The sequence below is a fragment of the Lathamus discolor genome, chromosome 6, assembly GCF_037157495.1.
Source record: "Lathamus discolor isolate bLatDis1 chromosome 6, bLatDis1.hap1, whole genome shotgun sequence".
Classification (NCBI taxonomy): domain Eukaryota; kingdom Metazoa; phylum Chordata; class Aves; order Psittaciformes; family Psittacidae; genus Lathamus; species Lathamus discolor.
In genome coordinates this window covers 61,371,140-61,397,282 of record NC_088889.1, presented here as the reverse complement: position 1 = coordinate 61,397,282, position 26,143 = coordinate 61,371,140, and the positions used below count along the sequence as shown (strand labels likewise).

Genomic DNA, 26,143 nt, shown 5'->3' with positions numbered 1-26,143 from the left:
TGAATTAAATGCCCTGGAAGCCCACGGATCTATATTGTTTTCTTAGTCCTTAACAGTAGCTCAGTAGCTATTGCTGGAGAAGGTGTTGGGTTGTTTGGGCTTGGGTTGTGGGGTTTTCTTTGCCTGTTTTCTTATTAAAACCTGAGAATTGTTATATTATACCTCTCAAGAGATTATGTAGGGATTTATTCATTAATGTTGGCTGAATACACTAAAATTGATGGAAGATATGTTACAGAAGTACTGTATCCTTATGATCCTTATGGGGGAAAATAATTTTAGTGCATCAGAAAAATGACGGAAAAGCCTTGCAAAATTCTCATAATGTGACGTGGAAATTTTCTTTGAGTAAGGACTAGATATGAATTGCAGGATTCAACCAAGGAAGGGTAAAAGCCAAGGCACTCCTATATTGCTTGCCAGTAAAAGCCTATCAGTATGGTCGGCAGCTTTATGATAGAGCTCTCATTCTGATGAATGTGTGTTATCGCTGTAGTCAGGTAAGGTGATTGCTGAATGCAGTTGTAAAAGTAATTTTTAGTTACAGAAGCTGCGTAATGTTCTCGTTAGGATGTCTGAATCTTCTCTTGGCAATCTTTGAATCTGCTCTCAGTTACCTGTATGTCATTGCATGACAATAATTTCTGTGCGCAAATGAAAGAAATTGTATGTGGAGGGTACGAGAATTATATATGAGCAAAGACAGGACTGCTTTAGTCTGCCCTCACTGGGGGAGTTCAGTGCAATTTATTCTTTGGGAAAGGAGGACAGCATAGTATGTCAGGCAGAGACAGCAGCATGATAAAATGCTCACAAGTGCATGGAGGTTTAATGATGAGGGAAAGGGAGCTTGAAGAGGTGGTTATTTACAGGAGGAAAGATTTCCATGGCCTAGCTCTACAGTAGCTCCGCTCCAGGATATGGCATCAGTTCCTTTTCCGCAAGAAAAAGACTACATACACAGCTGTGAGAAATGGTGGTAGCAGTGGATATTGCTAGAGGACCACAGGCAACAGAGTTGCTGTATTTTAGGAAACCACCTCCCAGCAGGCCCCACTAGACCTCATGTCCCTTCAGTTGAGATACAGGGTGCAGTGCTAGTTTCCAGTTAAACACAAAAAAAAGCCCCACAGTTACTTAGGTTTGTTTATCATTATTTGCCAGGAAGGTCTGTGTCAGTAACTTAGGGAGTTTGCAGGACTGTTTCTCATCCTCCTTTTGAAGGATTTGTGGAATGAGTGTCGAAAAGATTGAGTGCAGTATGTCAGAGAATAAAGATTTGATGGAGCTATCAGGTATTCCCTGAAAAAGAGGCTGATATTTATTCCCATCACTTCAGAAGGGTAAACGAACTTCAGAGGTCACTAGACTCCTAATGTAAAGGAGAGCCTTTAAGTGAAAGGAAAGGATAGCGAGATAAAAGTGGTGAATGACTGCAGAGGCTGGTCTGACCTTTTGGCTTCTTGTCCCCTTAAAACACAAGTGAATCCTAAGAATTTTCACACTGGAAACCTGAAAATAGACACCCCCCCAATTACCCTTCATGAAGTCATGTGCAAAGGGACACTCTGCCAGGACTTCTTTTCCCCACTAGTCTGTTAGAGACAGGTTGGCACATTTATTAAGTGCATGCTTATGTATTCCTGTGTATTTAGAAATTACACATAAAAAAGGAGTTTCATTCAGTAGGAACTTTCATTGTAAGTTTTGTTGCAGCATTATTTGGCTTAGAAGGACAACTGCAGTATATGTTTGTCTGCCTAGATTTTAAGTCTACCCTTCAACTGAGCGATTAAAAGAATTTTAATATTAAACTGTACATATATAGATATATGTCTATATCTGTATTTTTTATACTGAGGAAGAGAATATGTATGAACACATTTTTATATTTAGCCATATAATCAGAAAAAGCTAAGGAAAAAGAAGTTCTCAGATCACAAGCTATCTAGTGCTCTAATGCCAGTCTAATTAGTAAGCTATCATCTTGTCATTTGAGCTGAAAAAACAAATACAGTAAAGGAGTAAGAGGGCTATCCCCCTGGAAAAGCCAGAGGGGTGATTAGCATTGAAAACTAATGTTGGTTCAGAGAAGGTGTGAGGAGTAAAGATAAGGGAGAAAGAATTCTGTATGGAGGAGAAATTTTGGCACTTTCAGCACCACTAGATTAATTTTAAGAAAAAGAACCAGTAAAGAAATACACCATAAAATGGCCACTTTCAGAAACAATGTTGTGAGTTCAGCTTTTCACAAATGAAGAAACAAATGGAAATTTTTCTATCAGAATTGAAACCCCAGTAAACTAGCATTGCTGAAAAATAATACTTGTGCATGCTTGAAGGTGTAGAAACACCTTCCCTACCTCCCCCCAAAAACGATGGCTTAGAACATTCAAATTCCTCCTACCATTGCATGTGGAATATCCGTCTGTCCAGGAAGGCTGCTGGTGAAGTAGATTGCTGCTGGAATTGATACTCATTCTGCCAGCTCCTTCCAAAATCATGATCTGTAGGTGAATCAAACAGCTTGCTTAGTGAGTGGTGTCTAGTCCAAGAGGTAAATGGCAAACAACAAAAAAAAATCACTGAAGACGAAGTGAGGAAGCCAATTCCATTTGTAGAAGATACAATTGAAATCAAGAGCATGTTGCCACAACCCCTTTTCCACTGCCACAAAATCTCCTTATGATAAACATTACCATGATTGATTTGCATATGCAGGAAGCAAGTTTCTACAGCTGCCCATCCATAAATGAATAATCTGTAATCAGAAATGAAGCCGAATAAAAAGACAAGGCTCCTGACAAAGCAACACAGGAAGACTGCCAAGCATTGAGGAATTAAATACTAAATATTTTTTTTCTAATTTAAAGAGAAATGTGGTTTAAATATTTTTCTTTTTTTCTGGGTTGTTTTTTTTTTGGGGGGGGGGGGGGGGTTTGTGTGTGTGTGTTTTTTGGTTTTGGGTTTTTTTTTTTAGGAAAGGGAATATATTTTTCAATAATTGCAAATGAAACTATATAGTTGTCAACAACCCATGTCCAGAAACTCCCTCACACAGAAGGATGCACATGTTAATGCTACGGGGAGTTAATGTTACAGGAAATATCTTGTCAGCTGACCCAGTTTCTTATCTGATCTGTGTCAGCAGTGTCTATAACACTTCTCAGTAGCAAATATCACAGATCATACATTTCAAACCATTGAAAAACAGATGGCCAAAGATCTTATGGGACAACCATTGTAACAGAAACAGCACTTTGGAGTGACACCACCTCCAAGATAGCATTCATTTATATAAGTGACATAAACTTTCCTTTCTACTTAAATCTTAGCATTAGCAACATGAGTAAAACTGTCTTTGTTTTATTTATACTTCAAAAACCCCAACAAAATCCTTATATGATATTTTAGAAAAATGTCTCATATTTATCACATGCTTAATCATTCCAGTGAAGGTTTACAGAAGTCCCCAGTTACAGGTATTCTTGATATTTTACACTATCTTTCAGCGGTTTGAAGTTGCAAGATTAAAAAATGTACATTAGAACCATAGACATTCTTCAAGAGTTTGTGAATGGTATTTGTTAAATTTTACAAAGGCTTCAGATTGTTATTCTTATATTAATACACAGGGGAAAAACCAAAACAAAACAAAACAAAAATGCCCAAAACAAAACAAAAAACTTCAAAACAACACAAAACCCCCAAATGCTGTTTAAAAATATTCTAAATTGAAATCCAAAACATCTATAAAAACAGTGTGTTAGCTATCGGGGTGGCATCTGCATGCAGCCAAGACTTCACCTTTGAATTAAAAAGAGAATAAAATACAAAACAGGCATGTGAAAGTTAAAGTCACTGGTCTTGGCTGTTCACCCACTGTGGCCAATGAAATAAACTTCCATTGAGGGCGCAGCCTGGGTCCCTACAAGCTCAGACCACCAACCTTTTTTTGGCAGAAGAAAAGGACTCAATTGTAATACTCACTGCCTTGGTTTTAAAGAACAGCCTGAAAGTTACCTGGTTTGCTATTTAACTCTGTCAATTAAACTAAATTATGTAGCTTTTAAAAGTTACAAGTCTTTCTCTTCCCTTCCCCCTGTGTATATGTTTAGAGAGGGATAGGGGGAGAGACGGGTTACTAAGAACCTCTTAAAAAGCCTTAGGAAGTTTATCAGAGACTTCAGATCAAAAAATTGAAATTTGATATAAAGTGCATATTGTAATTTCTAAAAAAGAACTAAATTTACAAAACTAAGTTCCTAAAAGTGTTTTGCTAATTTACATTCCTTGTAAGGTACTAGCAATAGTATTTTACAATATAACCTAGTTCAGGGATTTTGTAGCTATGGAGAATGGCAAAATCAAACCATAGATGTCTTAACAGTTGCTTTCCACTCTTAATTCAAGCCAATCTGTGACACAGTGACTACCAGCAAGGAGAATTTAATTTTTCATAGCAGGTATGTGGGGGCATAAAATACTGACAGTTAAGAGAGATACCTATTGTTCCACTTTGGCCAAGTAAAAGATGACTATTAGTGGGTAAAATTTTTGCAGATTAGAAGAGAAGACATTTTTTAGTCCCATATTAGTGCCAAGTGACTTAGTATTGTAAGGGAGAAGGTGTAAGGAAGCATTTAAATTCATAATGCTGTTTATAAAGATGTTCAGCATATAACATGAATATAATTTATCTCACACACTTGATATATAATAAATTTTAAGCAATAATGCATGTTTGACAATTAATACACACAATTTTGAGGTTGCTGATGACATTATTTATTTAAGTTGGGTTTTAATCATTAAAACAAATAGGTATGTATGAATGAATGAAGTATTTATGATAAAGACATTATTACATATCAAACAGAGGTGAGATAGAATACCAGATATTCCGGGAAAACTATAAAAGTGGAGGATTAACAAAACGCCCTTAGGAATTCAGTTTGTTAAATTTACTTCTTTTTAAAAATTAAAATAACTACTAAATATTGAATTTCAACTTATTGATCTGAAGTCAATCAGAAGTTCAGAAGCCACCTCAGAATTTCAGGTACTGTGTTACATAGTTTTGTCTTCTGCAGCTTCTTTAGTTTCAGGAATTCTACATAATTTTCATGCCTGATACCTGTGCAAATAAAAATGTGTCTGGGAAAATGTGTGCATACAAACTGAAACGATTTCTGTGTTAAAGCTCCTATGTAATTTCGCCCCGATAATTCAGTTCAGGCAAACTCTCATTTTTCCATCTTTATAATTAATAGGGTGAATTTCCAAATCAAAATATCCTATGACAGTGATTCAGCAACTGAAGCTATGGATAGTTAAATAAACCAAATCATGTGTTTTGCACAGTTTTTCCACCTTAGCAGTAACCAAAACCAGTAAAAGTTAGAGAACTGAGAAGAAGCACTTGACAGCTTTTCCCTAAATTTGGATTTCATTTTTTTCCTTTACAATCTTCTTCCCTGTTATGGTCTATCAGATAGTTACTCTCTACAGTATTCCTAAACAACATTAACAGCATTTTCAGACAATGTGCATGGAACTTGCTTTATAAATTAATCAATCGGTACATCCCGATTTTGAAAGCTATATAAGTTATCTCAACCAGAATAACTTAATTAATTTCTAGTATCACCTATGGGAACAATTGTGCTTGAAAGGAAAAACTAGTAACATGACATTAATCACAGTAACAAGACTGGATTTAGCTTTAAGTAGCCTGGTCTAGTGGAAGGTGTCCCAGCCCATATATCAGGGGGTTGGAATGGGATAAGCTTTAAGGTCCCTTCCAACCCAAACCAGTCTGTGACTCTATGATGAACCCGAACTTTCCCAAAGTTCTGTGTATTATCCAAGGTACCATTTTTTTGGCAACTTGAAAATTGCCAAGTCACCTCCTTTATCTTAATGCAAGGGTGTTCCTTATTTGGAAATCATTCTAGCTCTTTTTTCAGGGGGAGTATAAAGTCCTACTAACATAACTTCCAAGCCTTTGCTCGGAAGCATACAGCATCACATTCAAGAATGTCTTCCCTATGAAAACTAAACTGTGATTTTCTCCATTTCATCCTGTATATGCCTTTCTTTGATACAAGTTCATGGAAGATTTATGCTTATAGCAGTGTCTCATTCCATACTTGGAAAGATTTTGAGTCAGGATATTGGAAGGGGCGTGGTCTCCATTACTTTAGGGCCAAATCCTCAAATTTCCCTTGTGTACAGACAAACCTGGTTAAAGGGTGTGAAGCCTCAAGGGGAAGGACACATAATATGTTCAATTTTTCTTTTAATCATATGCCATGTATCAAAGCGAATGGTGGAACTAATGAAGCCTGGTTTCCTATGAATGTGTATCTTGCGGTTGGATTCTCTAGTGTCTAGTAAGATGTGAGCGCTGATTGAAGTTTTTCCCACGGTTGGGGCATTCATAATATCTCATTGTCTCAAAGGAGTGAGCTCAAGCTTCACTCTTTCTTTCAGATGGAGTATTAATAGATTTTCCTGCCATACTTGGCAGCCAGTTTTCATTAATCCTGTAAGAACTTCATATCTTTGAGACTCCTACCCCCATATCAAATTTAATTAAAATTAGCGATGGGACGTAAAGATTGTCAGAGGCCAAAAGCAAAAGCCAACGCACAGACAGAATAACCACAAAAGCCTCATTTCCTCAGGAAACCATGTTATAAAGGGATTCTAGCTGAGCTGAGATTTCAGAAAACAATATAAATATATTGGGATCTGTCTCTTTACTAAGACGTGGTACATCATAAATGAAAGCACACATGAATATCATACATGTATATACACACATACATTTACATACACATATGCCTCTCTGTGTGTGCATTGCAGGTATCTGTACACACATTTCCATTGTTTTCCACTGAAGAGGAACTATCTCTGGAGTATAATCTTATTATTATTATAATCTTATCTGACTAGGAACATTGCACGGTTATGAGAGGAAGCAAACAACATTTTACTCAGTCAGCAAGGTTAAGTACAGTTGTGCACTGGTGTTCAACAATATTCTTTCTACAGAGAATCTTACAAGAAAGGACAAATGCATCAAAAAAAGTATCTTTTGCCCCCATTCATAGGCATGGTTGTCAAAAGGTGGTATTCAAAGACCAAACCCTGAAGGCCTCTCCTGCTGAAAGCTCTCACTGGAGTCAGGAATAGTTTTGCCTGAGCCACAACCCAGCAACTTGGCAGTCACAGGAGGTCATTTGCTCTGTTCTTTTTGTCTTCCTTGACCGCCTGACCACTCTGAGCAAACAGTGGTAATGGAAAGAGCAAGGAGCCATGGCCTGCCCGTGGAGCAAATCCAGTGTTGCAGAAAAACATATTTACAAATCCTTGAACCTTGAACACTGTACAGTGCACTCTATGCAAATTATTTTATTGCACTACAGGTGCGCTCTGAAAATAAATTACTCTGATCCCCATTTTCACATTCAACCCAATGAGTCTTAACATCCAGATAATGAGTTTCTCCTTTCTTTGAACCAGAATTTTTCAAGAACAGCTCACACTAAGCGACAAGAAAATGACAAACACAGTACGAAAGGTGAATAAGCAGTGCAGAGAAAACAAGTGAATCCTAAAGTACTACAACCAAAGTGATTGTTCTGACATTGATTTGTACAGTTGCTTATGTTACAACACTGAACTGAACTAAGGGTCTCATTAACTACAGATATGAGAGGGTGTGGAGCCCACAGGGGAAGAGGCCTAAAGCCTTCAGGTTTGTAGAGATATGTACTTTATGCAAAACACAACAAAAGATGTCTAAGGCAGAACTGACTGAAACTATTAAGCTATGACTCCACCCTTAAGCTATGCAAAGTCTAAGAGTGACTTCTAGCTGAGACAAGCTCAATGCAGCTCCTCCTGGCGTGTCCAAAAGGGTGGATCTTTTTTGGCATATTTACCTATGGGATCCTTCCCCATTTTTCCTCTTTTACCATCATGGATGAACTTCAAATGTAGATTTCACCTGGGCCTGTTTCCTTTGAAGTATGTTATGTACACAGTGAAGACACAATCCCTGCTTTTCAGGGCTTGGAGTTTATGGAACAAGTATCTACAGAGTATGTTAAATATTTTAGATCATTACTGCATCTTGGATTACAGTCAAGCACTTAAACATCAATCTAAAATAAATGATACTGTGTAATAACTGCAGCTGCAGAGGAACAAAATCTGGATTTTAATCTTTTCTTTAAAAAATCAGAAGACAACCAAGTGGGCTGAATTTTCAAGACACCAGAAGCAAGGGATATGTACAACAAAGCAGGTGGACCCGCTTTACACATATGGGTACTTCAGAAACATAAACGCATTGTACTTGTAATGTATATGATCAATTAGCTGCTTTGCATTCTAACCACCTATTTTACATCTTCAGTGACTGTAAGGGCGGGCACAAACTGAATATATGAATGTTGAGAGCCTGTTTGCATGTTAGCATGTGCTTTGGGTCTTCTGAGTTTTGTTTGGGTTTTTTTTTTAATTCTCATTTAGTGTGTATTGCTACCAGGGCTCCAGGGTCTTATTCTAAGCAGTGTTCCTATACATACAGTTATGGCTGACCCTATGATTGCCCTATGATCTCTATCTGTCTAATTTGCAAAGGTCTCAGGTTCATCCTTGGTGGCTGTGCCAGACCTCCAGATAAGATACCATCCCTGCCACAGCTTACTTTCAGATATGATGTTCCCTGCAGTATGTTAGAATCTCCTTTGGCCATGTAGATCCACATGTAGCCATCCCACACTTCCTTGGCTCTATCCCTTTGTTTTAGTGCCTCAAAAGCAGAGAGAAGCTTCGAAAGAAACAACTCATCTGCAGTCCAGTTCCCAGCAGGGGTCCACTTAAAGCTCAATTTTGGGCCACTTTGCTATGACACACGATGTACCATTTAGATGACAGCCTACACAGCCTGGCCTGACTGATGATAATCTCAAGACTCACCATTGATGTCACTGCAAACATACACCATAAATACTAGTTTCCAAACTTCTTGAAAGCTTTGAAGAAAGTTTGTAGCAAGAAGCACTATGGTAACACTCAATATTCGTTGCATAACATACAGAGTGTTCGACGTACTTCATTTTTAGCCCATCATGTGCACCTTTGGGACACAGTAACAAAATGTTCTCACTGAATCACACTGCGAGTGTGAAGTTCTAGGAATTATTTTTATTAAAAAAAAATTCTAAATAAACTCCAAAGCTCTTTGTATTCAGCATTCTGGGTCGGGGCTCTGGGACCAATCTTTTTCCATTATACACCTATCTGAACTGCACATTCCGATGCTTCTGTACTTTTGGCGTATACAGCTGTGGTTCATATGCATAAACCCCACCTTTGCATGTGCAAAACTGACTTTTGGTGAGCTTTCAGAGACTACATTCAGACCTTGATCATTTAATGTTGTGGGCTTTTGGAACGGAAGAGTTGGGTTTATTCTTTTGTTTTCTTTGAACCTTGTATATTAAATGTATACATGAAAGTAGACTGAAAGACCAGAAAAAGGAAGATGAATAGAAAAGGAGGATTTAACATTTACCTACATTACAGATAGGATCATGATAAACAAAATCAAATAAAGCTTGATTGGAATCTTTTATTCCTAAATACCTGATTTTCATGATGCACTACAAGGCAACTTTTGTAAGAGATATGTGGTAGTTGTTTTAACATGTTCATATGGACGCTTCAGAATCTTGCATATATATTTTAACTAAAGAGGAGCTTAGGTTGAAAAGTTAGGATCTAGATCTGTATCTAAGCTATACCTCTGCTCCAGGGTTTGGGTTTGGTTCTTATCTCTCTTTTAACGATGTAATTTAAAGACAAAACCATAGTTCAGTTTCCTTTCTGAGAGAGAACAAAGTTCACTTTATGAATGAAAAAAAAAATTACTTGATGATATGCAAAGTCTCATAGGTTGTTTTTTCTATGACCCCTTTTTTCATAATCAACAATCTTCATATGAACTAACTTCAATTTTCAAGGCAGTCATTAGTATAATGAAAATAAAAGGGAGAATTTTAAAAGAGGTTTTGTTTATTTGTTTGTTTGTTTTTCTAAATCAGAAGCAAGCAAAAGGCCAACTGTGAGCAGAGTCCCCAAGGCATAGATGTGTCTGACAGTCCTAACTGCCAAAGGTTGGTACTTCTGCAAATTCTACCTATAGTTATGTTACCTTAGCAGAGGAAACAGTGAACAGGAACCTGCCACTTAACAAGGATCCAGTGTTTCAGATCCATGTTCCTTGCCACATGACAGGCTAGATGTACCTCCTCTTGCCATGCCACTAGCTTGTGAATACGAAAAAGAGAATATCATCATTTATTTTACTGTCAGAAAGCTCATTCTATCTTGCAGATCTGTGCACAGATCTGTATGTTATTAGCGGAATTGCTAGTTGCAGTGCTAAGACTAAAGCGATTCAAGAAAAGGATTTATTTTTTTATTTCTATGTTGGTGTAATTTTTGCATTAACATATCCTCAGAATGTCTGAGAAAAGTGGTTGTACTTGCTAAAATATAGCAAAAGGCAGACTTATTTTTCAGAGTTGGTGCTGAAAAACATGGCTTTAACCAGCACATGGCACTCCTTTCATTACAGCGTGCACCACCTCAGCAAGTTCATGATAATTTGGGTCAGCCATTTTTCCTGAATATTTAGAAGTTATTTGCCATAGATTCATCAGTCTAGCCTCAGGGATACAGAGTCTTGGAAACACTATAATGGGAAAAATTGCCTTTGCTCTTTATTCTTTTTTCATCACTTAATACCACACCTCATGGAACAACTCCATACCTCCTTTCATGTCCTTCCTATCTCTCTGGTACATCCTTCCTCTAACCAGGAGCCAGCTCATCTCCCTAATCTCATTTTGCTAAACACCTTTCTTTTGCTTACAATACACTAAATATACAAATGGCCAAAAAGCACTCTAGATGGCCCTATAACTTGACAAGCCACATGTCTATAATTAGGCAAGAGCCTCATCAGCTAACAAAATATTACCGTCATGTTCTAACACCTTCTCCTTTTCCCTTGGCTCTGGTTCCCCAACCACTTCTCTCTACCTTCCATGACAGCTTCTCTTTGCATTACATTAAAGGCTAACAGCATATTGAGGGAACTGCTTTCCATACTGCTCATGTAGCCTGCCTGACTGTTCAGTTATTAGTGAATAATGACAATAATTACAATAATAACAATAATAGTTGTGTTTGTGTTCATGTTTGGCTCTTATTAGCTGTTGAAGTGTTTCTGACATAACAGCCACTCAGATACATGCTGCTGCAGAGGCCAGTATTTCATGAAGTTTATTTTAACCACTATCAATCACCAGCACCACTTCTCTTTTGTTATGGGACTAGTCTGGTTTTCAACAGTAACAACCACTAATTTGCCTACTTCCCAAATAAAAAGATCTGGGTTTTCTCTTTTCCTTTTTGTAAACTGTTTTACACATTTTGCTTTATAAAGGGCATCTGCCCTGAAACTGCAGGTTTCCTCTTCGGGGGTGGTTTCCAAGTGAGAACTAAACTGAGTAAGTAACACGGGACGGAGACCTAAACCAGGAAAGTGTCTTGGGCAAAATGCAAATTTTCCCCTTGGGACTACTATTTTCTATATGAATTGATTCCTTCAATCAACAAACTAATCGTGTTTCTTCATTAAATGCACGAGGGGAACAGCACAAATTAGCTAAGATGGGAAAGCTGGAAGTTGAGTGTAAAGTGGTTTATCATAAATTAGGTAGCTTGCTGGAGAACTAATCCAGTAGATAACAGTGTTTGTACTTATTGCAACCCAGTGCCTGACTAACCACAATCTGATCACACCCTTTTGCTGGCGTGATAGCAAAAGGATATTTCAAGAAGTAGAAAACAGAAGCAGCGCAGGGGTCATGGTGGGAAGGATTATTCTGTACAGCCAGTGGGGAAGGTTTATGTGGCTGATTATTAACTCCTCTGCCTGGGCCAGCCATGATTCCCAGTATGAAGCTGGGACTCACCGATCCCACCTGCATGACAGCTCTATTCAGGATGCCTGCACATCCTGCATTCGTCTCTGGATCATACCAAGTATCCCAAGGGAGACAGTGTCCCCAGGCAGGCAGCTGTCACTGAAAATAGTTCAATGGAGCTCACTGACCCTGTTTCAGAAACCTGCTCTCAGACCATTACTTTGACTAGTGTTCAGCCTTGCAAGTTTGTGTGCATTTAGTAAACATTTGTTTGGAGCCCAGTCATATATATGTATATATTCTTCACGCTGTATTTGTTGTGTAAAGAATAGGAGGTTGCAAGACCACTGTGGCATCTCACTCCACTGGCTGCACAAGAGCTGTCTGCTTCACCCCTGGGTGTAGCAGCAGGCTCACTTGCCCCACATACCCAGGACTTCGAGGAAGCCCTGAGCCTCCCAGAGCCGCATGGCACTGGGACAGTAGCTGGCATATGTGCTGTGGCTCCTTTATGCTCCCTGCCTTCATTTAAAGCAATCAGAAAAAGGGGAGAATGGAGTTTCTTTGCTCTGCAGCCACCTGCTATAGGTAAGGCAAAAAGCTGTGGGAAACAATGCCTTCCCGCTTTGTAAAAGCCATGTTCAGCTTCCTCCTCTCTCTCCTGCCTGTGGTTAGAGAAGCAACACTTCCGTGGCATTGCTCCTTCTCACCTGGCACAGCAAGAGCTGCCCATCCTGTTTCCATTGATTTCTCCAGTGGTTGCGTTAAACAATACAATGGAGTATTTATGTGTCAGTGTTAGGAGCAGGTTATTAAGTAAAACCCACCGTAAATAGAGCCGTTAATTCAGTTGCTGGCATGGCTCTCTGTTATCTTCTCAATACCTCCCAGAGGGTATTAGTCTTACCCTTTCGTTTGAGTTGGCAGCAGAGTTATTTTTTTGCACCTGCTGCTCTACTCCGATAACAACACAGGTCAGCTTTGATTTGTTGGAATATAAACAAAAGAGCAAAGCCAGGCATCTGCCTCAACAGCCTGGGCCGGTTTGACGATAGAGCTTTTCCCATTCGGTTTTGTACAAATGTACTCTTTCGATTCTTACGTGAACTCTCTCCTGCTTCATAAATAGACCGTTGCTACAGAGCAGCCTGGTGTCGGAGGAGAGCACAATACTGTACTTTTCCATCAACTGAATCCTCACCTGGTTACGGTAACATGCTGTTCCAAGACTTAAGTCAGACAAAGTGTCATACAAAATGCATAAAGAAAAATCAGCTCAAACACTGGTTTGAGAATTAGCAGAAAAAGGCAACAAATTAAGCGTAAGAAGTAAAGGATCTTTACTGAGAGGTAAAGAAAACCTGAAGCACTGGGAGGGTTTGTTTTCCCATATGAACCTCCACACACTCCAACTCTTAATCTACTATTATAAAAAATAAGCAAAATAGTGCAGTCCATGGGAAGTAGGAACTCAGCTGGGAACTGAGCTGCTTTTAAATTCTTCTGAAAATTTAGCCTGCAGGGCTCATCTACTATAAAAGCATCTGTGGTGATGGAAGAACTCCTGAATCACTGACAACCGCCAAGCAGAAGAGTCCACAGAGACAGCAAAGACACAAAGCACAGAAATGAAGGAAGGAACTAGTATTACCGCCTTATTACAACTAGAAAAATTGAGACACAAAGCTGAAATGATTTGCTGAAGTGATATATAGTCATATAACAAGTGAATAGATAAGTCAGTCCAATCCATATCTTCAAGCTCAAGCTCCATTGCTATCCATTATATCACATCTCCAGGAAAAATTTCAACATGCAGATGAGTTGGGAAGATCATGGAGGTTTTGAGGCCATAAAAAAGGTATTAAATAGGGAAAGAATTTTCTATAAGAAAGAGGCCTGTTTAGACTGAAACCAAGATTCTTCTATGCATCATGGCTATTATGCGCCTGAATGTTGTTAGCCAAAAAAAAAAATAATAATCTATTCATTCAATATATATTCAATAATATCAAAGCATTAAATATAAAGAAGTTGTCCTTGACCAATGTATGATCCTGAAAAAGCTAGAAATTCCTAAGTAGAGCTGGCTGAAACTCAGAATTTCTGTTCCATGGAACTATGGCTATTTCAAGGTGGGGGTTTAGGGGTTTGGGTTTGTTGGTTTTTCTTCTATACTTTCTTGGGGGTTTGTTTTGATTGGGGTTTTTTTGTAATCACAATGAAAGAAAGGAGTTTTGAAAAGCATGTTCCTAGGCAACAGAGAGGGAGGATCGCAGTCCCAATCAACAGACATGTAAAAACCTATATTCAAGTTGTCCCAGTAACAAAACTACAACTCAGCCTGTTTTGCAGAATTGTTTGTAAAAGACAGAAAGCATTGAATACCAAGCTAAGATATCACTGCAAACAGCCTGCACTGTCACCACAGAGCAGCTGCACTGGAAGCAATAAACTAAACCAGTCTAAAATGGCCGTTGTGCGCGTCGTCACCAGGAAACCTTCTCCAGATCCTCACCACAGTAATCCTGAAATGCAGCCTCTGCGGGCTACCAGATTTGACCATCTCAAATGCCACCTAGGATCTGAAGTCTGCAGTCCTGTTCCTTCTCTTTCACTGGTTGCTGCTATTCCTTCTCTTCCTCTTTTCTTTCACTTTTTCTCTTTTTCTAATTTTTGTGTCATTTTTTAAATCTCTTTCAGTTTTTGCCTTCTACTTAGGCTTACTGACCTTGCCAAGGAAGCCCTTTTTACCACCACCATAAGCCTGTAACCAGAAAACCAGACAAAAGTATCATCTTCAATTATCTATCTATCTGTGGCACAATACTGCCAGATCTTACAGCAAGTTGATAGTTTGTGACTGGTCTCTAGGATGGAGGCTAGAGGAGTCAGAAACAGGGCAAAAAGCTTGCTTCCCCTCAGTTCTTTTTATTCCTCTGTACAGCTATATATCTCACTTAGTCCTCAAGGTAACTGGAACAGGTTCCACCAACAAAACCAATAAAAATATTTCCGGACTATTTCAAACAACTTTTTCATCAAAAGGAGATTTATTACCATGTGAATTATACCATCTTTAACATTGTTTTAGGAAGGGAGTGCTAGCAGTGTCGTATCAGCTATTTTAAGATGCCAAGGAGGTTTTTTTCTTCTTCTTTTTATCTTTAATGATTAAATCTTCATAGGATTTTTAATATTGAAGATGTGTCATAGCATATGATAGTCTGATACCTTTGTTCTTCATGACCCAAAGCCCTGCTAGCCTTTGCAATGTATAGTAGCACATGTTCCTGCAAGAAAAACTACCACGACACAGAACAAAACCAGGGCTCTTTTCCTTTTATTTCTTTCTTCTTTTTTTCTTTTTTTTTAATTCTTTTTTAATCACTGCAGGACAAGGCTGATCACTCATTTATACCTACCAACAAAACACACATCTATACCAAATACAGCTTTACATTTTAAAGGATTAAATTTAAGGATTAAGGAGGAGTTATTCAGATAAGCAAATAAAATTGGTTGAAATTGGGGCAAATATTTGAATTCTTATTTTTAAAAGCAAAGCAAAAAAGCCCATGCAGGAGCTAAAGGATGGGCATGTGCATTTGCTTAGTGCAGCACGTATGTGTGAGTGTATGCGCATCAGGAGTTGCTACAGGCAGACTAAGAAAACTTTACTGGTTTGACTACAATTTGACTATAATCCAAAAACATGCAATCATCTGAGATTTTTAAAAAGGAAGAGAAGTTTCTACCTATTCTTACAGAGCGTTACAGTTCCATCAAAAAAAAAGTCTTAGGGAGGGTGACTTATAAGTCATTAAAAGAAGAAAAAATGATTTCATTTTGTACATCCTGCTTTCGATAAGTCTGTAAGGATACCTCACTCATCTAATCACTTATTAATTCAGCTTTCTAAAGCTTTTTCATCTTCCTCTCTCATGGCAGCTGCCTGGGAATATTACCAGTCTGTTTTATGTGAGCAGTGTGTTAGATCCCACTGCAAGCGATGAGAACAGCACCCTTGAATGTGTCAGAATTCAGCTCCCTGATAAAGCCCCTCCATAGTCATGCCAATCTATGAGACAATTGGTTAACCAAGCATACTTTGAAAGTGCATCATCAAGATGCAAGCTTCTAAACTGTTGCATAATAATAATTATATGTTTCAGTAAAAATCATTAAGAAAGTTTTGGGGTAATCATTACTTCATGGACATAGTCTGATTCCTGACCATAGCATCTTGGGCAGTTTTAAACGGGTTGTTAATTATATAGCAATATAAATTGGTTACCTGCTCACTGCTAGATGAAAGAAGACCAAGAGCAGTATTAAAAAAAAAAAAAAAGAATAATTCTTCTGATTATGGCACTAGTAATTTAGACAATAAAGCATATTTTTACACATAGTTTCTTAATCCTTAATGACTTGTAGGGGCTCAGGAGACTATTCTGGCTACTATTTTGAGCTGACGAAACTTCTCAAGTGTTTATGTCCGTAACCTCTCCCTCCATAATACTTTTTTCATAAAAGGAACTTTTATTCTACTTGTTTTCATATCCTTCAAGAAGAATGACTTTCTTTTCACCACTGCAGAGCAATTCGCTTTTATTGCCCCATCTTATTGATCTATGACTGGTGATTATCCAGCCCCAGAGAGCTGTTTTTTCTACTAATTCTCACACTCTTTCCTGTGGAGCATATTTCACAAGATCAGCAGAAGAACAGGTAACAATACCCATGTGCAATGTCAGCTTTTGGAAAGGGAGCCTTTGAGGGCTCTTCCTCAGACGGAGACACACAAAATGCCAAATGCCAGTTGATTGCTCCACTGGCTACATGACTCCATGTTTACTCATTCTCACCTGTCTACAGACCAAAGACAAATGTCCCAAGTATTTTAGGCATTCAGTGAGCGAACTGGTACAAGCTGCATCCCCAGTAGAGTTCAAAGGAGCTCACACACTAAGACTCATGATGACTTCCACAGAAACAAAATTCCTCCTTATTTTTCCATATGCCAGCTGTGTGAACAAATCCTTTTCTGCTTACCTTTTCTTTCACCAGTGTTACTTACAAATTCCACCCTTGCCAAGTTTCCTTGAAAACTTACTGAAATAAATCCTTGGTTCACCAGGAGCCAAAATACACGTAAGATGCAAAGTGTGCTGAAGGCAGGGACAGGCAGAAAGCGAAACAGACATTTCTGGGTAGACATCTTGAAGCATCCTTAAGCACTAGGCTGGCTCAGCAGCTGAAGCCAGCACGTTTTGCTGAAGATGGTGTTGGACTTCACCAGTGCTCACAGGACACATTATTAGAGAGAAAACTCCATGAGTTTACGGTTTAAAGTTCAATAGTAACAAAAGCTGAGAGACTGGGCAGAGACTTTGCTTCACTAAACATCACAAACTATGCAAGCTACAAAAATTATTAGCATTTCTGTTCATTTCCTCATGTACAGCAAAGCCTTTATATTTGGTTCTACCACATCCTAACATCGTGTGTCATTAGCAATGACAACTGACAATTAAGTTTGTGACCCTTTTCTTTTTATGTGCTGCTTGCTGCAGGAACGCCTAGTCCTCAAAAAGAATACCTATTTTACCACCACAGGAAGGCGGATGAGAAAGAGAGCACTGCAAGACCACAGAAAAACCTATGAAGGGTGGTCATATTAACCATCAGAATAAGAAGGGGTCATTCATCTCTTTCCATAGCTTGGTCTTGGCACACTGACCAATTTTTAAGCCAGACAGGTCTGTCCTGTAGCACCCACTTTCCAACCTGTCTCTCTGTACAGTAGGTCATTACTCCAGTTCACAGAGATGGTATTCATCGCTTTGCAGAAAAAGCTCAGACACTTGTCTGGGAACTGAATTTAAACAAGTGAACAGCAATAGATGGACTACATAACTGTAGAGTCCACAGAATAGATCCAGATTACACTGCAGTCAGTGAAAAGTTTGCCTGGGAGAAGACTGACTGGTTTGTACCTAAGACTAAGTTAGACGTGTGTATAAAGAGTGCAGAAGGGGTGAACAAGGTAGGGAAGGTAAGCACCGATTCTGGACAGATGTCAAGGCTCATGGACAATTCTCTGAGTTCACTGAGGCAATAAAATCATTAATCCTCTTCTGTGAGAATTGTACATAAATATTCTCTTCTTCAGCAGGTGTAGAATTTCATCCTCGCAGAGGTGGTTTTTTTGTGCAAACTGCTGTAAGACAGGCAACAGGTTAACACATCAGTCCTGTCTGGACACAGACGCACCTAAAGAAATCCTCCTTTTCCTTCTCTAATCTCTCTTCATCTGTGTCTCTGGATGATTTTTCTTTTTTAGTTTGATCTTTCTCCATTGCAATTTGTTACCTTGCACCTCCCAGACAGAACAAGTACTGATGTTAACAATAAAATTCATTGGTAATGGAAAAAATTAACGTAGTTCTGTGGGAGCCAAATGATTCAATTTTGTCTTTCTCTGACGTCTTATTGTCTGTTCCCACCAATGCTGAAATCTCACAACACCCTGAAAATATCTGTAGTAATACAAAATTACTATGGCAATACTATAGCATATTCTTTCAGGTGACAAGAGGGTCATAACATTACAACTTAAATAGACCACATTCTATTACCTGATCTCACCATGACTGGGGTAATATGTGTCGTCAGCTATAAATTGCTGTGAAGGGCTACCTAATTTGTGCCAGGGCAAACAAGGCATTATTCTGGTCAGATATGAGAGCTATAACTTGGGAAAAGCACATTTTGTTACCATCCTTATAGGTTTTACAAATCACACTAGGACTAGAAAAAAGTTAAAAACAAATACAAGCAAACGACATCAACTGTACTAACCATAACCTTGTCTTCGCAGGTAGGACCAACGCTCAAAGGTGAGAAGGGTGTCTGGAGGACAATGAAAGCTTTGGGCACACTTTATTAAGCCTGACCCTGAACTCCCCGTATATTGACCCACATTACCTTTGTGTTTGGCCCTGCTGTTCCTACAGCCTATGTCCAGTCCCAACATCCAAATTTCACAGCACATGTTGAAAAATTAGAGGAGACCAGTGACATGATTAAAGGATGGAAAAGCTTACAGTGGAACAGGTTGAGGTCCCAAGGGTTTTCACTGGTGTGCAAGTTAATGTAAGTTTTTCCATGACAGGAACTAGAGTATGGAACTTGGACTACCACGATTATCCAAGACCAGGCTGAGGAAAGACTTGTCCCCAGCTGCCTACACAAGGAACAGAAATTTGCCACCCAGGCGAACTGCACATATCCAAAGACAAAAAAAATCGGGTGGCCGAACGTTGAAGTTAGACCGCATCAGACTGAAAATGACGTAAAATATTTTTAGAGGAATGGTATTTAATTGCTCGAGCACTGAAAGTTCGGGTGAATTTCCCAGTGACTTGCGGACTTTTTTGGCTGCTTTTTAAGATCGGAAGTTTTGCAGAAGGTAAGCTCTACTTGAAGCCACCAAATTACACTCTGAAAAATTCTGGGAAGTCCTACGCTGTTACTGCAGCAATCACTTCTGGTTTTGAAAACTTTAAGCACCACAAATTAAACAGTCATTATGATATTTGTCAGTGAAACACCTTAATCCTGTTGTTTTTCTAGTTTTAATTGTGGCTGTTTTCTTTGGTTTCTGCCTTTGCATTAAATATAAAACTGCTGTATTTTCTGGCTCTGTCATTTCCTACAGTGCAAAACAGATATCAGAAAACTGATTTAAATATCTACCTGCAAATTTGCCATGAAAACAAAACTTAGGCAAGTGCATTTTTTTTACTACACCAAGGTTTTCACCACTTACAGGGAATACTCGTTCAAGATAGATATATTTAATACAGTCCTATTTGACACAAGTACAAATAAATAAATTCCCTAAATAAAACTTTTACCTCAAGGCTCATTTCTGTCATTATGAACTGGTTTCATTGTCTAAAGAATAGGGAAAAAAGGGTAATTGGATGTACTCAAGAAGAAAAGGTGACATATGATATTTTTAGGTGAAGCAATCTAAAAGCATATTACTGACAAAATTCTATAACTTTATAACCATATACACAAGAGTATTTCTCTAAAATGCGGTTTCATGTGGTGAAACGCAAACATCTATCACTAAGTCACATTACACATATTTTACAAAATCAACAAGGATTTTGAGAAACTTTTTCTTTACATTCACTTCTACAATTACTTTGAACAGCTGCGTCTATACCTTAAGGGACCAGTTCTGGTTCTATTAAAATAAAATTACCATTGGAAGAGAAACAAATTAAACAGGCAAAGACACTGCAGGCCTCTACTCACACTGTATTTACCTACCTAGTGCTTGAGCTGGGTTCTGTGCAGTGCTTTAGCTTAGAAAGGACTGAGATCGGGAGAAACCCCCTCACCACAGGAACTGCCAAGAAATTGCCTTGAGGATAAAACTGATCTAAGTTATAAATGTACTCTAGGATTATCTTCTTTTAATTTTCAATCGACGCAATTACCATCAACATCCTTATCACTAAAAGCGACAGAAACATATCACTGTAAAGTGTCTCCCAGTTTTTCTGACACCAGCACATCCAATGGTATTGAGGAGATCCACTTTCTCACCCCTTGCCTTTACTGAACAGATGACCACTCTGTGGACAAAAGCAGCAGATTTAGGACCCAGAATAATATTAGATAAGTCATAATAGAAAGGATCCTCCGTAAACTACAAGTAATCCTGACAAAGCCACAGGCTCAATTCAGTCTCAGTGACATCCTGGGTAAGTAAAGGCAGCAGATCTGGCCCCACTCAAACATAAACACAACAGAAATACACTAACAGAAGTAAGATACAAGTTCAAAATGGGAAATAGAAGTCTTTATTGTAATGTTAAAAAGCCTTTGATCAAATGAGCTTAGCTGCTGTTCCAAAGAGGGAAGAGAAGGGCTCAGCAGGGTGCCCATGAGTCCAGTAGATACTTCTCTTCCCCCCCCCCCCCTTTTTTTTTCTTTCATTTTCACTGGTGTTAATTTAAAGGAAGTATATTTAAAAAAAAAAAAAAAAAAAGCCCACACACCTTACCTCATTTAGCTGCAGGTTCTGGAGTGGAAATCCTTAACTGAGGCAATAGGGAACTTGTCTACAGACCAGTAGGTTGGGAAAACACAGAGGTACAAGGTTATGTCTCCTAAGGACTCCCAGGAGTGAAGATAAATGGATGTGATATTAATTTTAAAACATTTTGCTGAACACTCAGGCAGCCAATAGGGAAATTCCTTAGGTCACTTCCTGTTCGTTTGATTGGATCTGAACGACAACAGCGAAGATGAGGTTGGGAGCATTTGCATAAGGCCAGCTCAGTCCTCAGTATTCAAAGAGAACAGGTCTAACCGGGTTACACGCGTGGCTCCAGAACAAAAGAAAAACCTGGTAATGGATGAGGGATTGATTTCTTTGTAGTTGTTTTTTTAAGACCATCCCTTTCTTTTTTTTTTTAATGCAGGTTATTTCAGGTAGATAGGGAGATTATAATTAGAATGAGAAGTGAAAAGCAGGAATGCCCTAAATTACAATTAGTCTGGAAATAACATCAGGAGATGCACAGTATGGAATAACCTTGTGCTGGCAGGGAGGTGGACTGAGTGAACCAATATCACGGGCTCAATTCTTTCTTCCCTTTCATACCTTGAGCATCCTGCAAAATGCATCTCTGCAGGAGGGGGAGTCTTGTGCTCTTCCACCTTCTCTGGGTATCTGAGAGAAAGTGAAAACAAAATGAGGAAAAAAAATGATCCCTGTATGTGTACATGGGGTTGAGTATGAAAGCTTGGCTACATGCAGGTTAGCCAGACAGAAAAATGCCAGGCAGATGTGTGCTCAGTCTTACATTTCTCTATCTCTAACCTTTCTAATTCTGAAAGTTAAGATCAGCAGGGGAAAACTAAAACTTAAGGCAGCTGCTCCACAGCCCATGGAAGTCAGGCAAAATATTTTCCCTTGGTCCTCTAAGCACTGCATTAGAGGCCTTTCACTAATTCAGTTGTCAGTTCAATCATCAAGTAGGGTGAAGAGCAAGGAAAGGCTGTTTCGTCACAGAAGATCTCTGCTTGCAGGACAATTCTAAGAGTTTTGAATCTAAAGTTTTCCCTGACCATGTGTGAGTTACCCTCCAGCTAGCAACCATGAACCTGAGTAGCAAACACGATGTCTAAATCAAAATATGAATCCTCATCTGTCTCTCATTATTTTGCTAATCAGAAAAGGCACCTAACATGAACACAGCTAAAAATACAGTAAGGTTCAGGGGTCTCATTAAGTCATATGCATAAAACACAAGAAGTGCTGAATATTATTATACAGTGACTGTTCAGCAGTCTGTGTGAAGTTAATTTTTCAGTATTTGATCACTTTTGGTTCCAGGTCTTATCATAAATCTCCCTCCCAATGGATGCTGACAAGCATTCCTGTGCTAGATTTACCAAGCACAGGGAATGAATGTTCCTTCGACATCCAGAAATACTAGTAATTATTAATCGAGGCCCATTGTCAGTGTAGGGGAAACATTTCATACACGTTATTTATACCGAACCCGATTTCAAGATAAATAGTGGATCTCAGACTCAAGGAATGTCACCTTTGTTCCTAGTATCCACCCTAACACCAATTACATTAAAACCTGAGTTTCTTTTGTTCTCATAGATAAGGAGTATCCATGTCCAAGTGCTGTTTGGGAAGATCTCACTGATTTTCACCCAGGTTATAGTCAAATTCCACAGCTTCTCACCTTGATTCTCACCTAACAAAGAAAGTTGTTCTTGAGAAAGAAGACAAGCTGTACTTGTCCGTCTTGGAAAGCAGTATTGTCCTGTAGTTACAACAGCAAGGGTTAAGGATATCACTGAAAACAGCCAGGCAATTGTTTGGAATTTTCCTAAGTAGATCTATAAGATTTCTCCAAGCATTCATGTCACCCAGTCTAAGTATTTGCATACTAGTTCATGTCTTGGTGAGTATTTATACTAAAGCTTCCATAATCAAAATAATATTTTAGCCTCATATCAGCATGAATAATCAGTCCAGAGCAGGAGAACAGGAGAACAGGTCTACCCTCCTGAAAGCTAAGAAGTAAGCGAAGAATGAGAAGGCAATAAAGGACACTTCCTTTCCCAAGAAAGATATCTTTAACAAGGAACCCACCTGTTACATCATCCAGGTGAGCTAAACATGGATGATTAAAGAGTCACACTGAAGTACATCTCATTCTTTCACTGCAGGAGGATGTGACCACTGGATCTCAACATAGCTAGGGAAATCAGACTTTTCCTACTGCTAAACAAGCCAACAACAAAAGCAGCAGAAATTTGGTTCAAATGTGGTACTTAGACTGGTGTGTCACTTTCTGTTTGTGTGGCTGTGAACGTTTTCTGTCTCAGGTCCCAAGGGCAGAGACAGCTCTGGTTGCTAAGACCCAGAATACTTCCAGACAGACAAAAAAGCACATTGTACCAACAGGTCTGGGCAAGGTGAGGCTAACTTAGTCGGCACGCCAGCATGCATTATTTAGAAGTTGCTATTTTCAAAGGCAGGGTGCCACACAGGGTGGTGGCTCCCTAAATTTACTGCCCTGCCTGCCCAGCTATGCTGCCCCCATGCTCCCAAGTATGCTTATTGACACTTACATGTGGTTCAGCACTGAGAGGATTACGGGTGGCTTTCAGAGACAGGCAGACCTTTCCTCCTGCATATCCTTTTCTAGCACTGCAGCCACAAAATTAACATGATTTTGGTCCCCACACAATTTTAGGTGGCAGAGAAAACATGAAAACCTCTATAATTAGGAGCTAGGAGGCCACATTCACAGTATGGCAGAAGTGCCAGTGCAGATTCCCAGAATTAATTTAATTATAGCCATCAAGCATCGAGGAAATTATCTAAATCTGTCTAGATTCTTAAATTGGCGTCTGTTACTGTAGTGTCTGACACCTGATGAAAACAGAGAACAAATGTATGGTAATTTTGACTTCTCCATTAATATTAATCTCTGTTTCATTTGTTAAATTCCAGTGGAATATCAAAAGGGGAGTGTAAGAAGCTGATACGTAAGTTAGACATGCGAAGCACCCAGAGAATTCAGGGTATGATGTACCTGTTTTCATTCTGCTGCAGCAAAATCAGAAGTGATTCATAAAGTTTGTTGTAAAATAATATACTTTCTGTAAAGCCATCATTAGAGAAGCCAGAAGGAGCAGGACGGATGCTACTTTCAAGCTGTGTTTGAAGTTGTAGGCAAGCACCACGTACTGCTAAGGTTACCCACTACGCAGGCCTGCATGGCCTTGTAATTTTTTCCTTACAGTTTGACAAAATCGAGCCATTAGCTGTTTGGCTAAATTGAAATCTTCCATCAAGGGCATTCACTTTGCAACAAAATCTTGAATAACTGTAATACACAATAGTGTAAGTTTTTTCAACAAATTAAAGATGGGGGCGGGGGGTGGGGGGATGAGCGGAAAGCACTGTTCTTTCTATTAATAGTAACATATTTCCTGCCTTTTCCTTGGAAAGCTCAGGAACATTCGCATTTGAAGCAAGGACTGATTACAAGGGTGTGCTATTTATCATTCCCAATAAAATCCAACCAAAATTAGCCAGTCTAAAGCTCATTGACAAACCATTGTCCATGTACTGGATTCCACAACTGAGAGCTGCATTCCCTGCAGCTTCTTTCTGCACTGACTATTCCGCATTTCCTGTCTCAAAAGGGCTTTCCCAGCACCTAACATAGGCTATTTCTGTATGTCTACCCTCCTGAAAAGGCAAATTTTCCAGGAAGTCCCACATTTGGTCAAGCAGCTACTCTCTGTGCAACTAGAAACCATACACAAGAGAGAACCAGAAGGACATTATTAACATCGTGACAAGTTAGGAGATGCTGTACTTAGGACACAGGCAAGATGTCACACATTCGAAGAGAAGCTGGAGGAATACTACGCATCCAGGGAGTGGCCCCGAACTCTGTGTGCTGCACATGAATCAAACTTGCTCGGAAAACTTCTATTCATTTCCTCATGAATTTTTGTATAGGATTCATCCTCAAAGTATTTGAGGCATTATAGTAACACATTTATCATGTAAATAAACATTTAATATATGTACATTGGTGCATTACATTATATTAATGCATTAGCACTAATATTAAAGTATTAGCACCAACACTTTTATTTATCTTTATGCTTCCCTAGTGAAGTGAGAAAGTAATAATCCATTATCCCTATTTTACATGGGGAATCCTGAAAAGATCAAGATAAAGGTGTTTAATAACTCAAGGTACCCATTGCAAGATGCCTAAGCACCACGTATTTAGAGCACTTCGTATTCTGTAGTTATGTAAAGCACTGAAAGCACAGCTCCCATTCACTTCCATTTCAGATCTTAGCACTTAAAGAGTTCTGTAAATCAGACTCCTTTCTCCAAGAAAAAAGGAAAAAATAGATTATTTTCTTTTTTTAAGATATGAACAAATGGTGGCATCAGTCTATAAGAATAGACTAAGCATTTTGTCTGGGTTTTTCCAAACATATTCAATCTCATCAAAATATAGCTCTGCTGGTCACCATCCGAATAAATTATAAGTAAAGGTAGTAATGATGAGGAGGCATAAATAATTGTAAATAAATTATAAGTAAAGGTAGTAATGATTATAAATTATAAGTAAAGGTAGTAATGATGAGGAGGTAGGCAATGGTCGCAAGAGACTATCAGTCTGGCATACAATTCTATGATGGTTCAATTTCTAAACCAATAGAGTGCATGTTAATATTTCTTTAGCTTCCTCACACACATCCCAGTCACCAGACAGACCTTAACTTGCTATAAACTTGAAGCAATGAACTGGAAGCAGTCGAGTAACAAGCCCTTTCATTCTGTACTCTGTCCTGCAAATCCAGATACGCCTCAAAAGAGGTAGCGGACAACCTGAAGAACAAAGGGATAACAAAGGCGAAAATCTTTGCAGGATCACTGCAAAACTGGCCACAATTTAACAGAGTGATTCACAGAAGAAAACTACAGACACCTCCACTGGCAAACAGAATGAGGATAGGGTAGAAACCAAATAAAATTA

General features: G+C 38.8%; 1 protein-coding gene across 2 annotated transcripts in view; it reads right to left on the bottom strand.

Moving 5' to 3' along the window:
* EHF (ETS homologous factor) overlaps positions 1–21,212 on the bottom strand; it is a 35,130-nt gene extending 13,918 nt beyond the window's left edge. Inside the window, exons 1-2 of one of the 2 annotated variants that reach the window (XM_065683150.1) lie at positions 21,098–21,212; positions 2,408–2,507 (exon numbers count right to left, since the gene is read on the bottom strand). In XM_065683150.1, the coding sequence (XP_065539222.1) occupies positions 2,408–2,504 (97 nt within the window). In that variant the 5' untranslated portion in view covers positions 2,505–2,507; positions 21,098–21,212. The remainder of the gene's footprint in view (positions 1–2,407; positions 2,508–21,097) is intronic. The other variant, XM_065683149.1, reaches the window with a different exon arrangement.
* Positions 21,213–26,143: the final 4,931 nt, after the last annotated feature.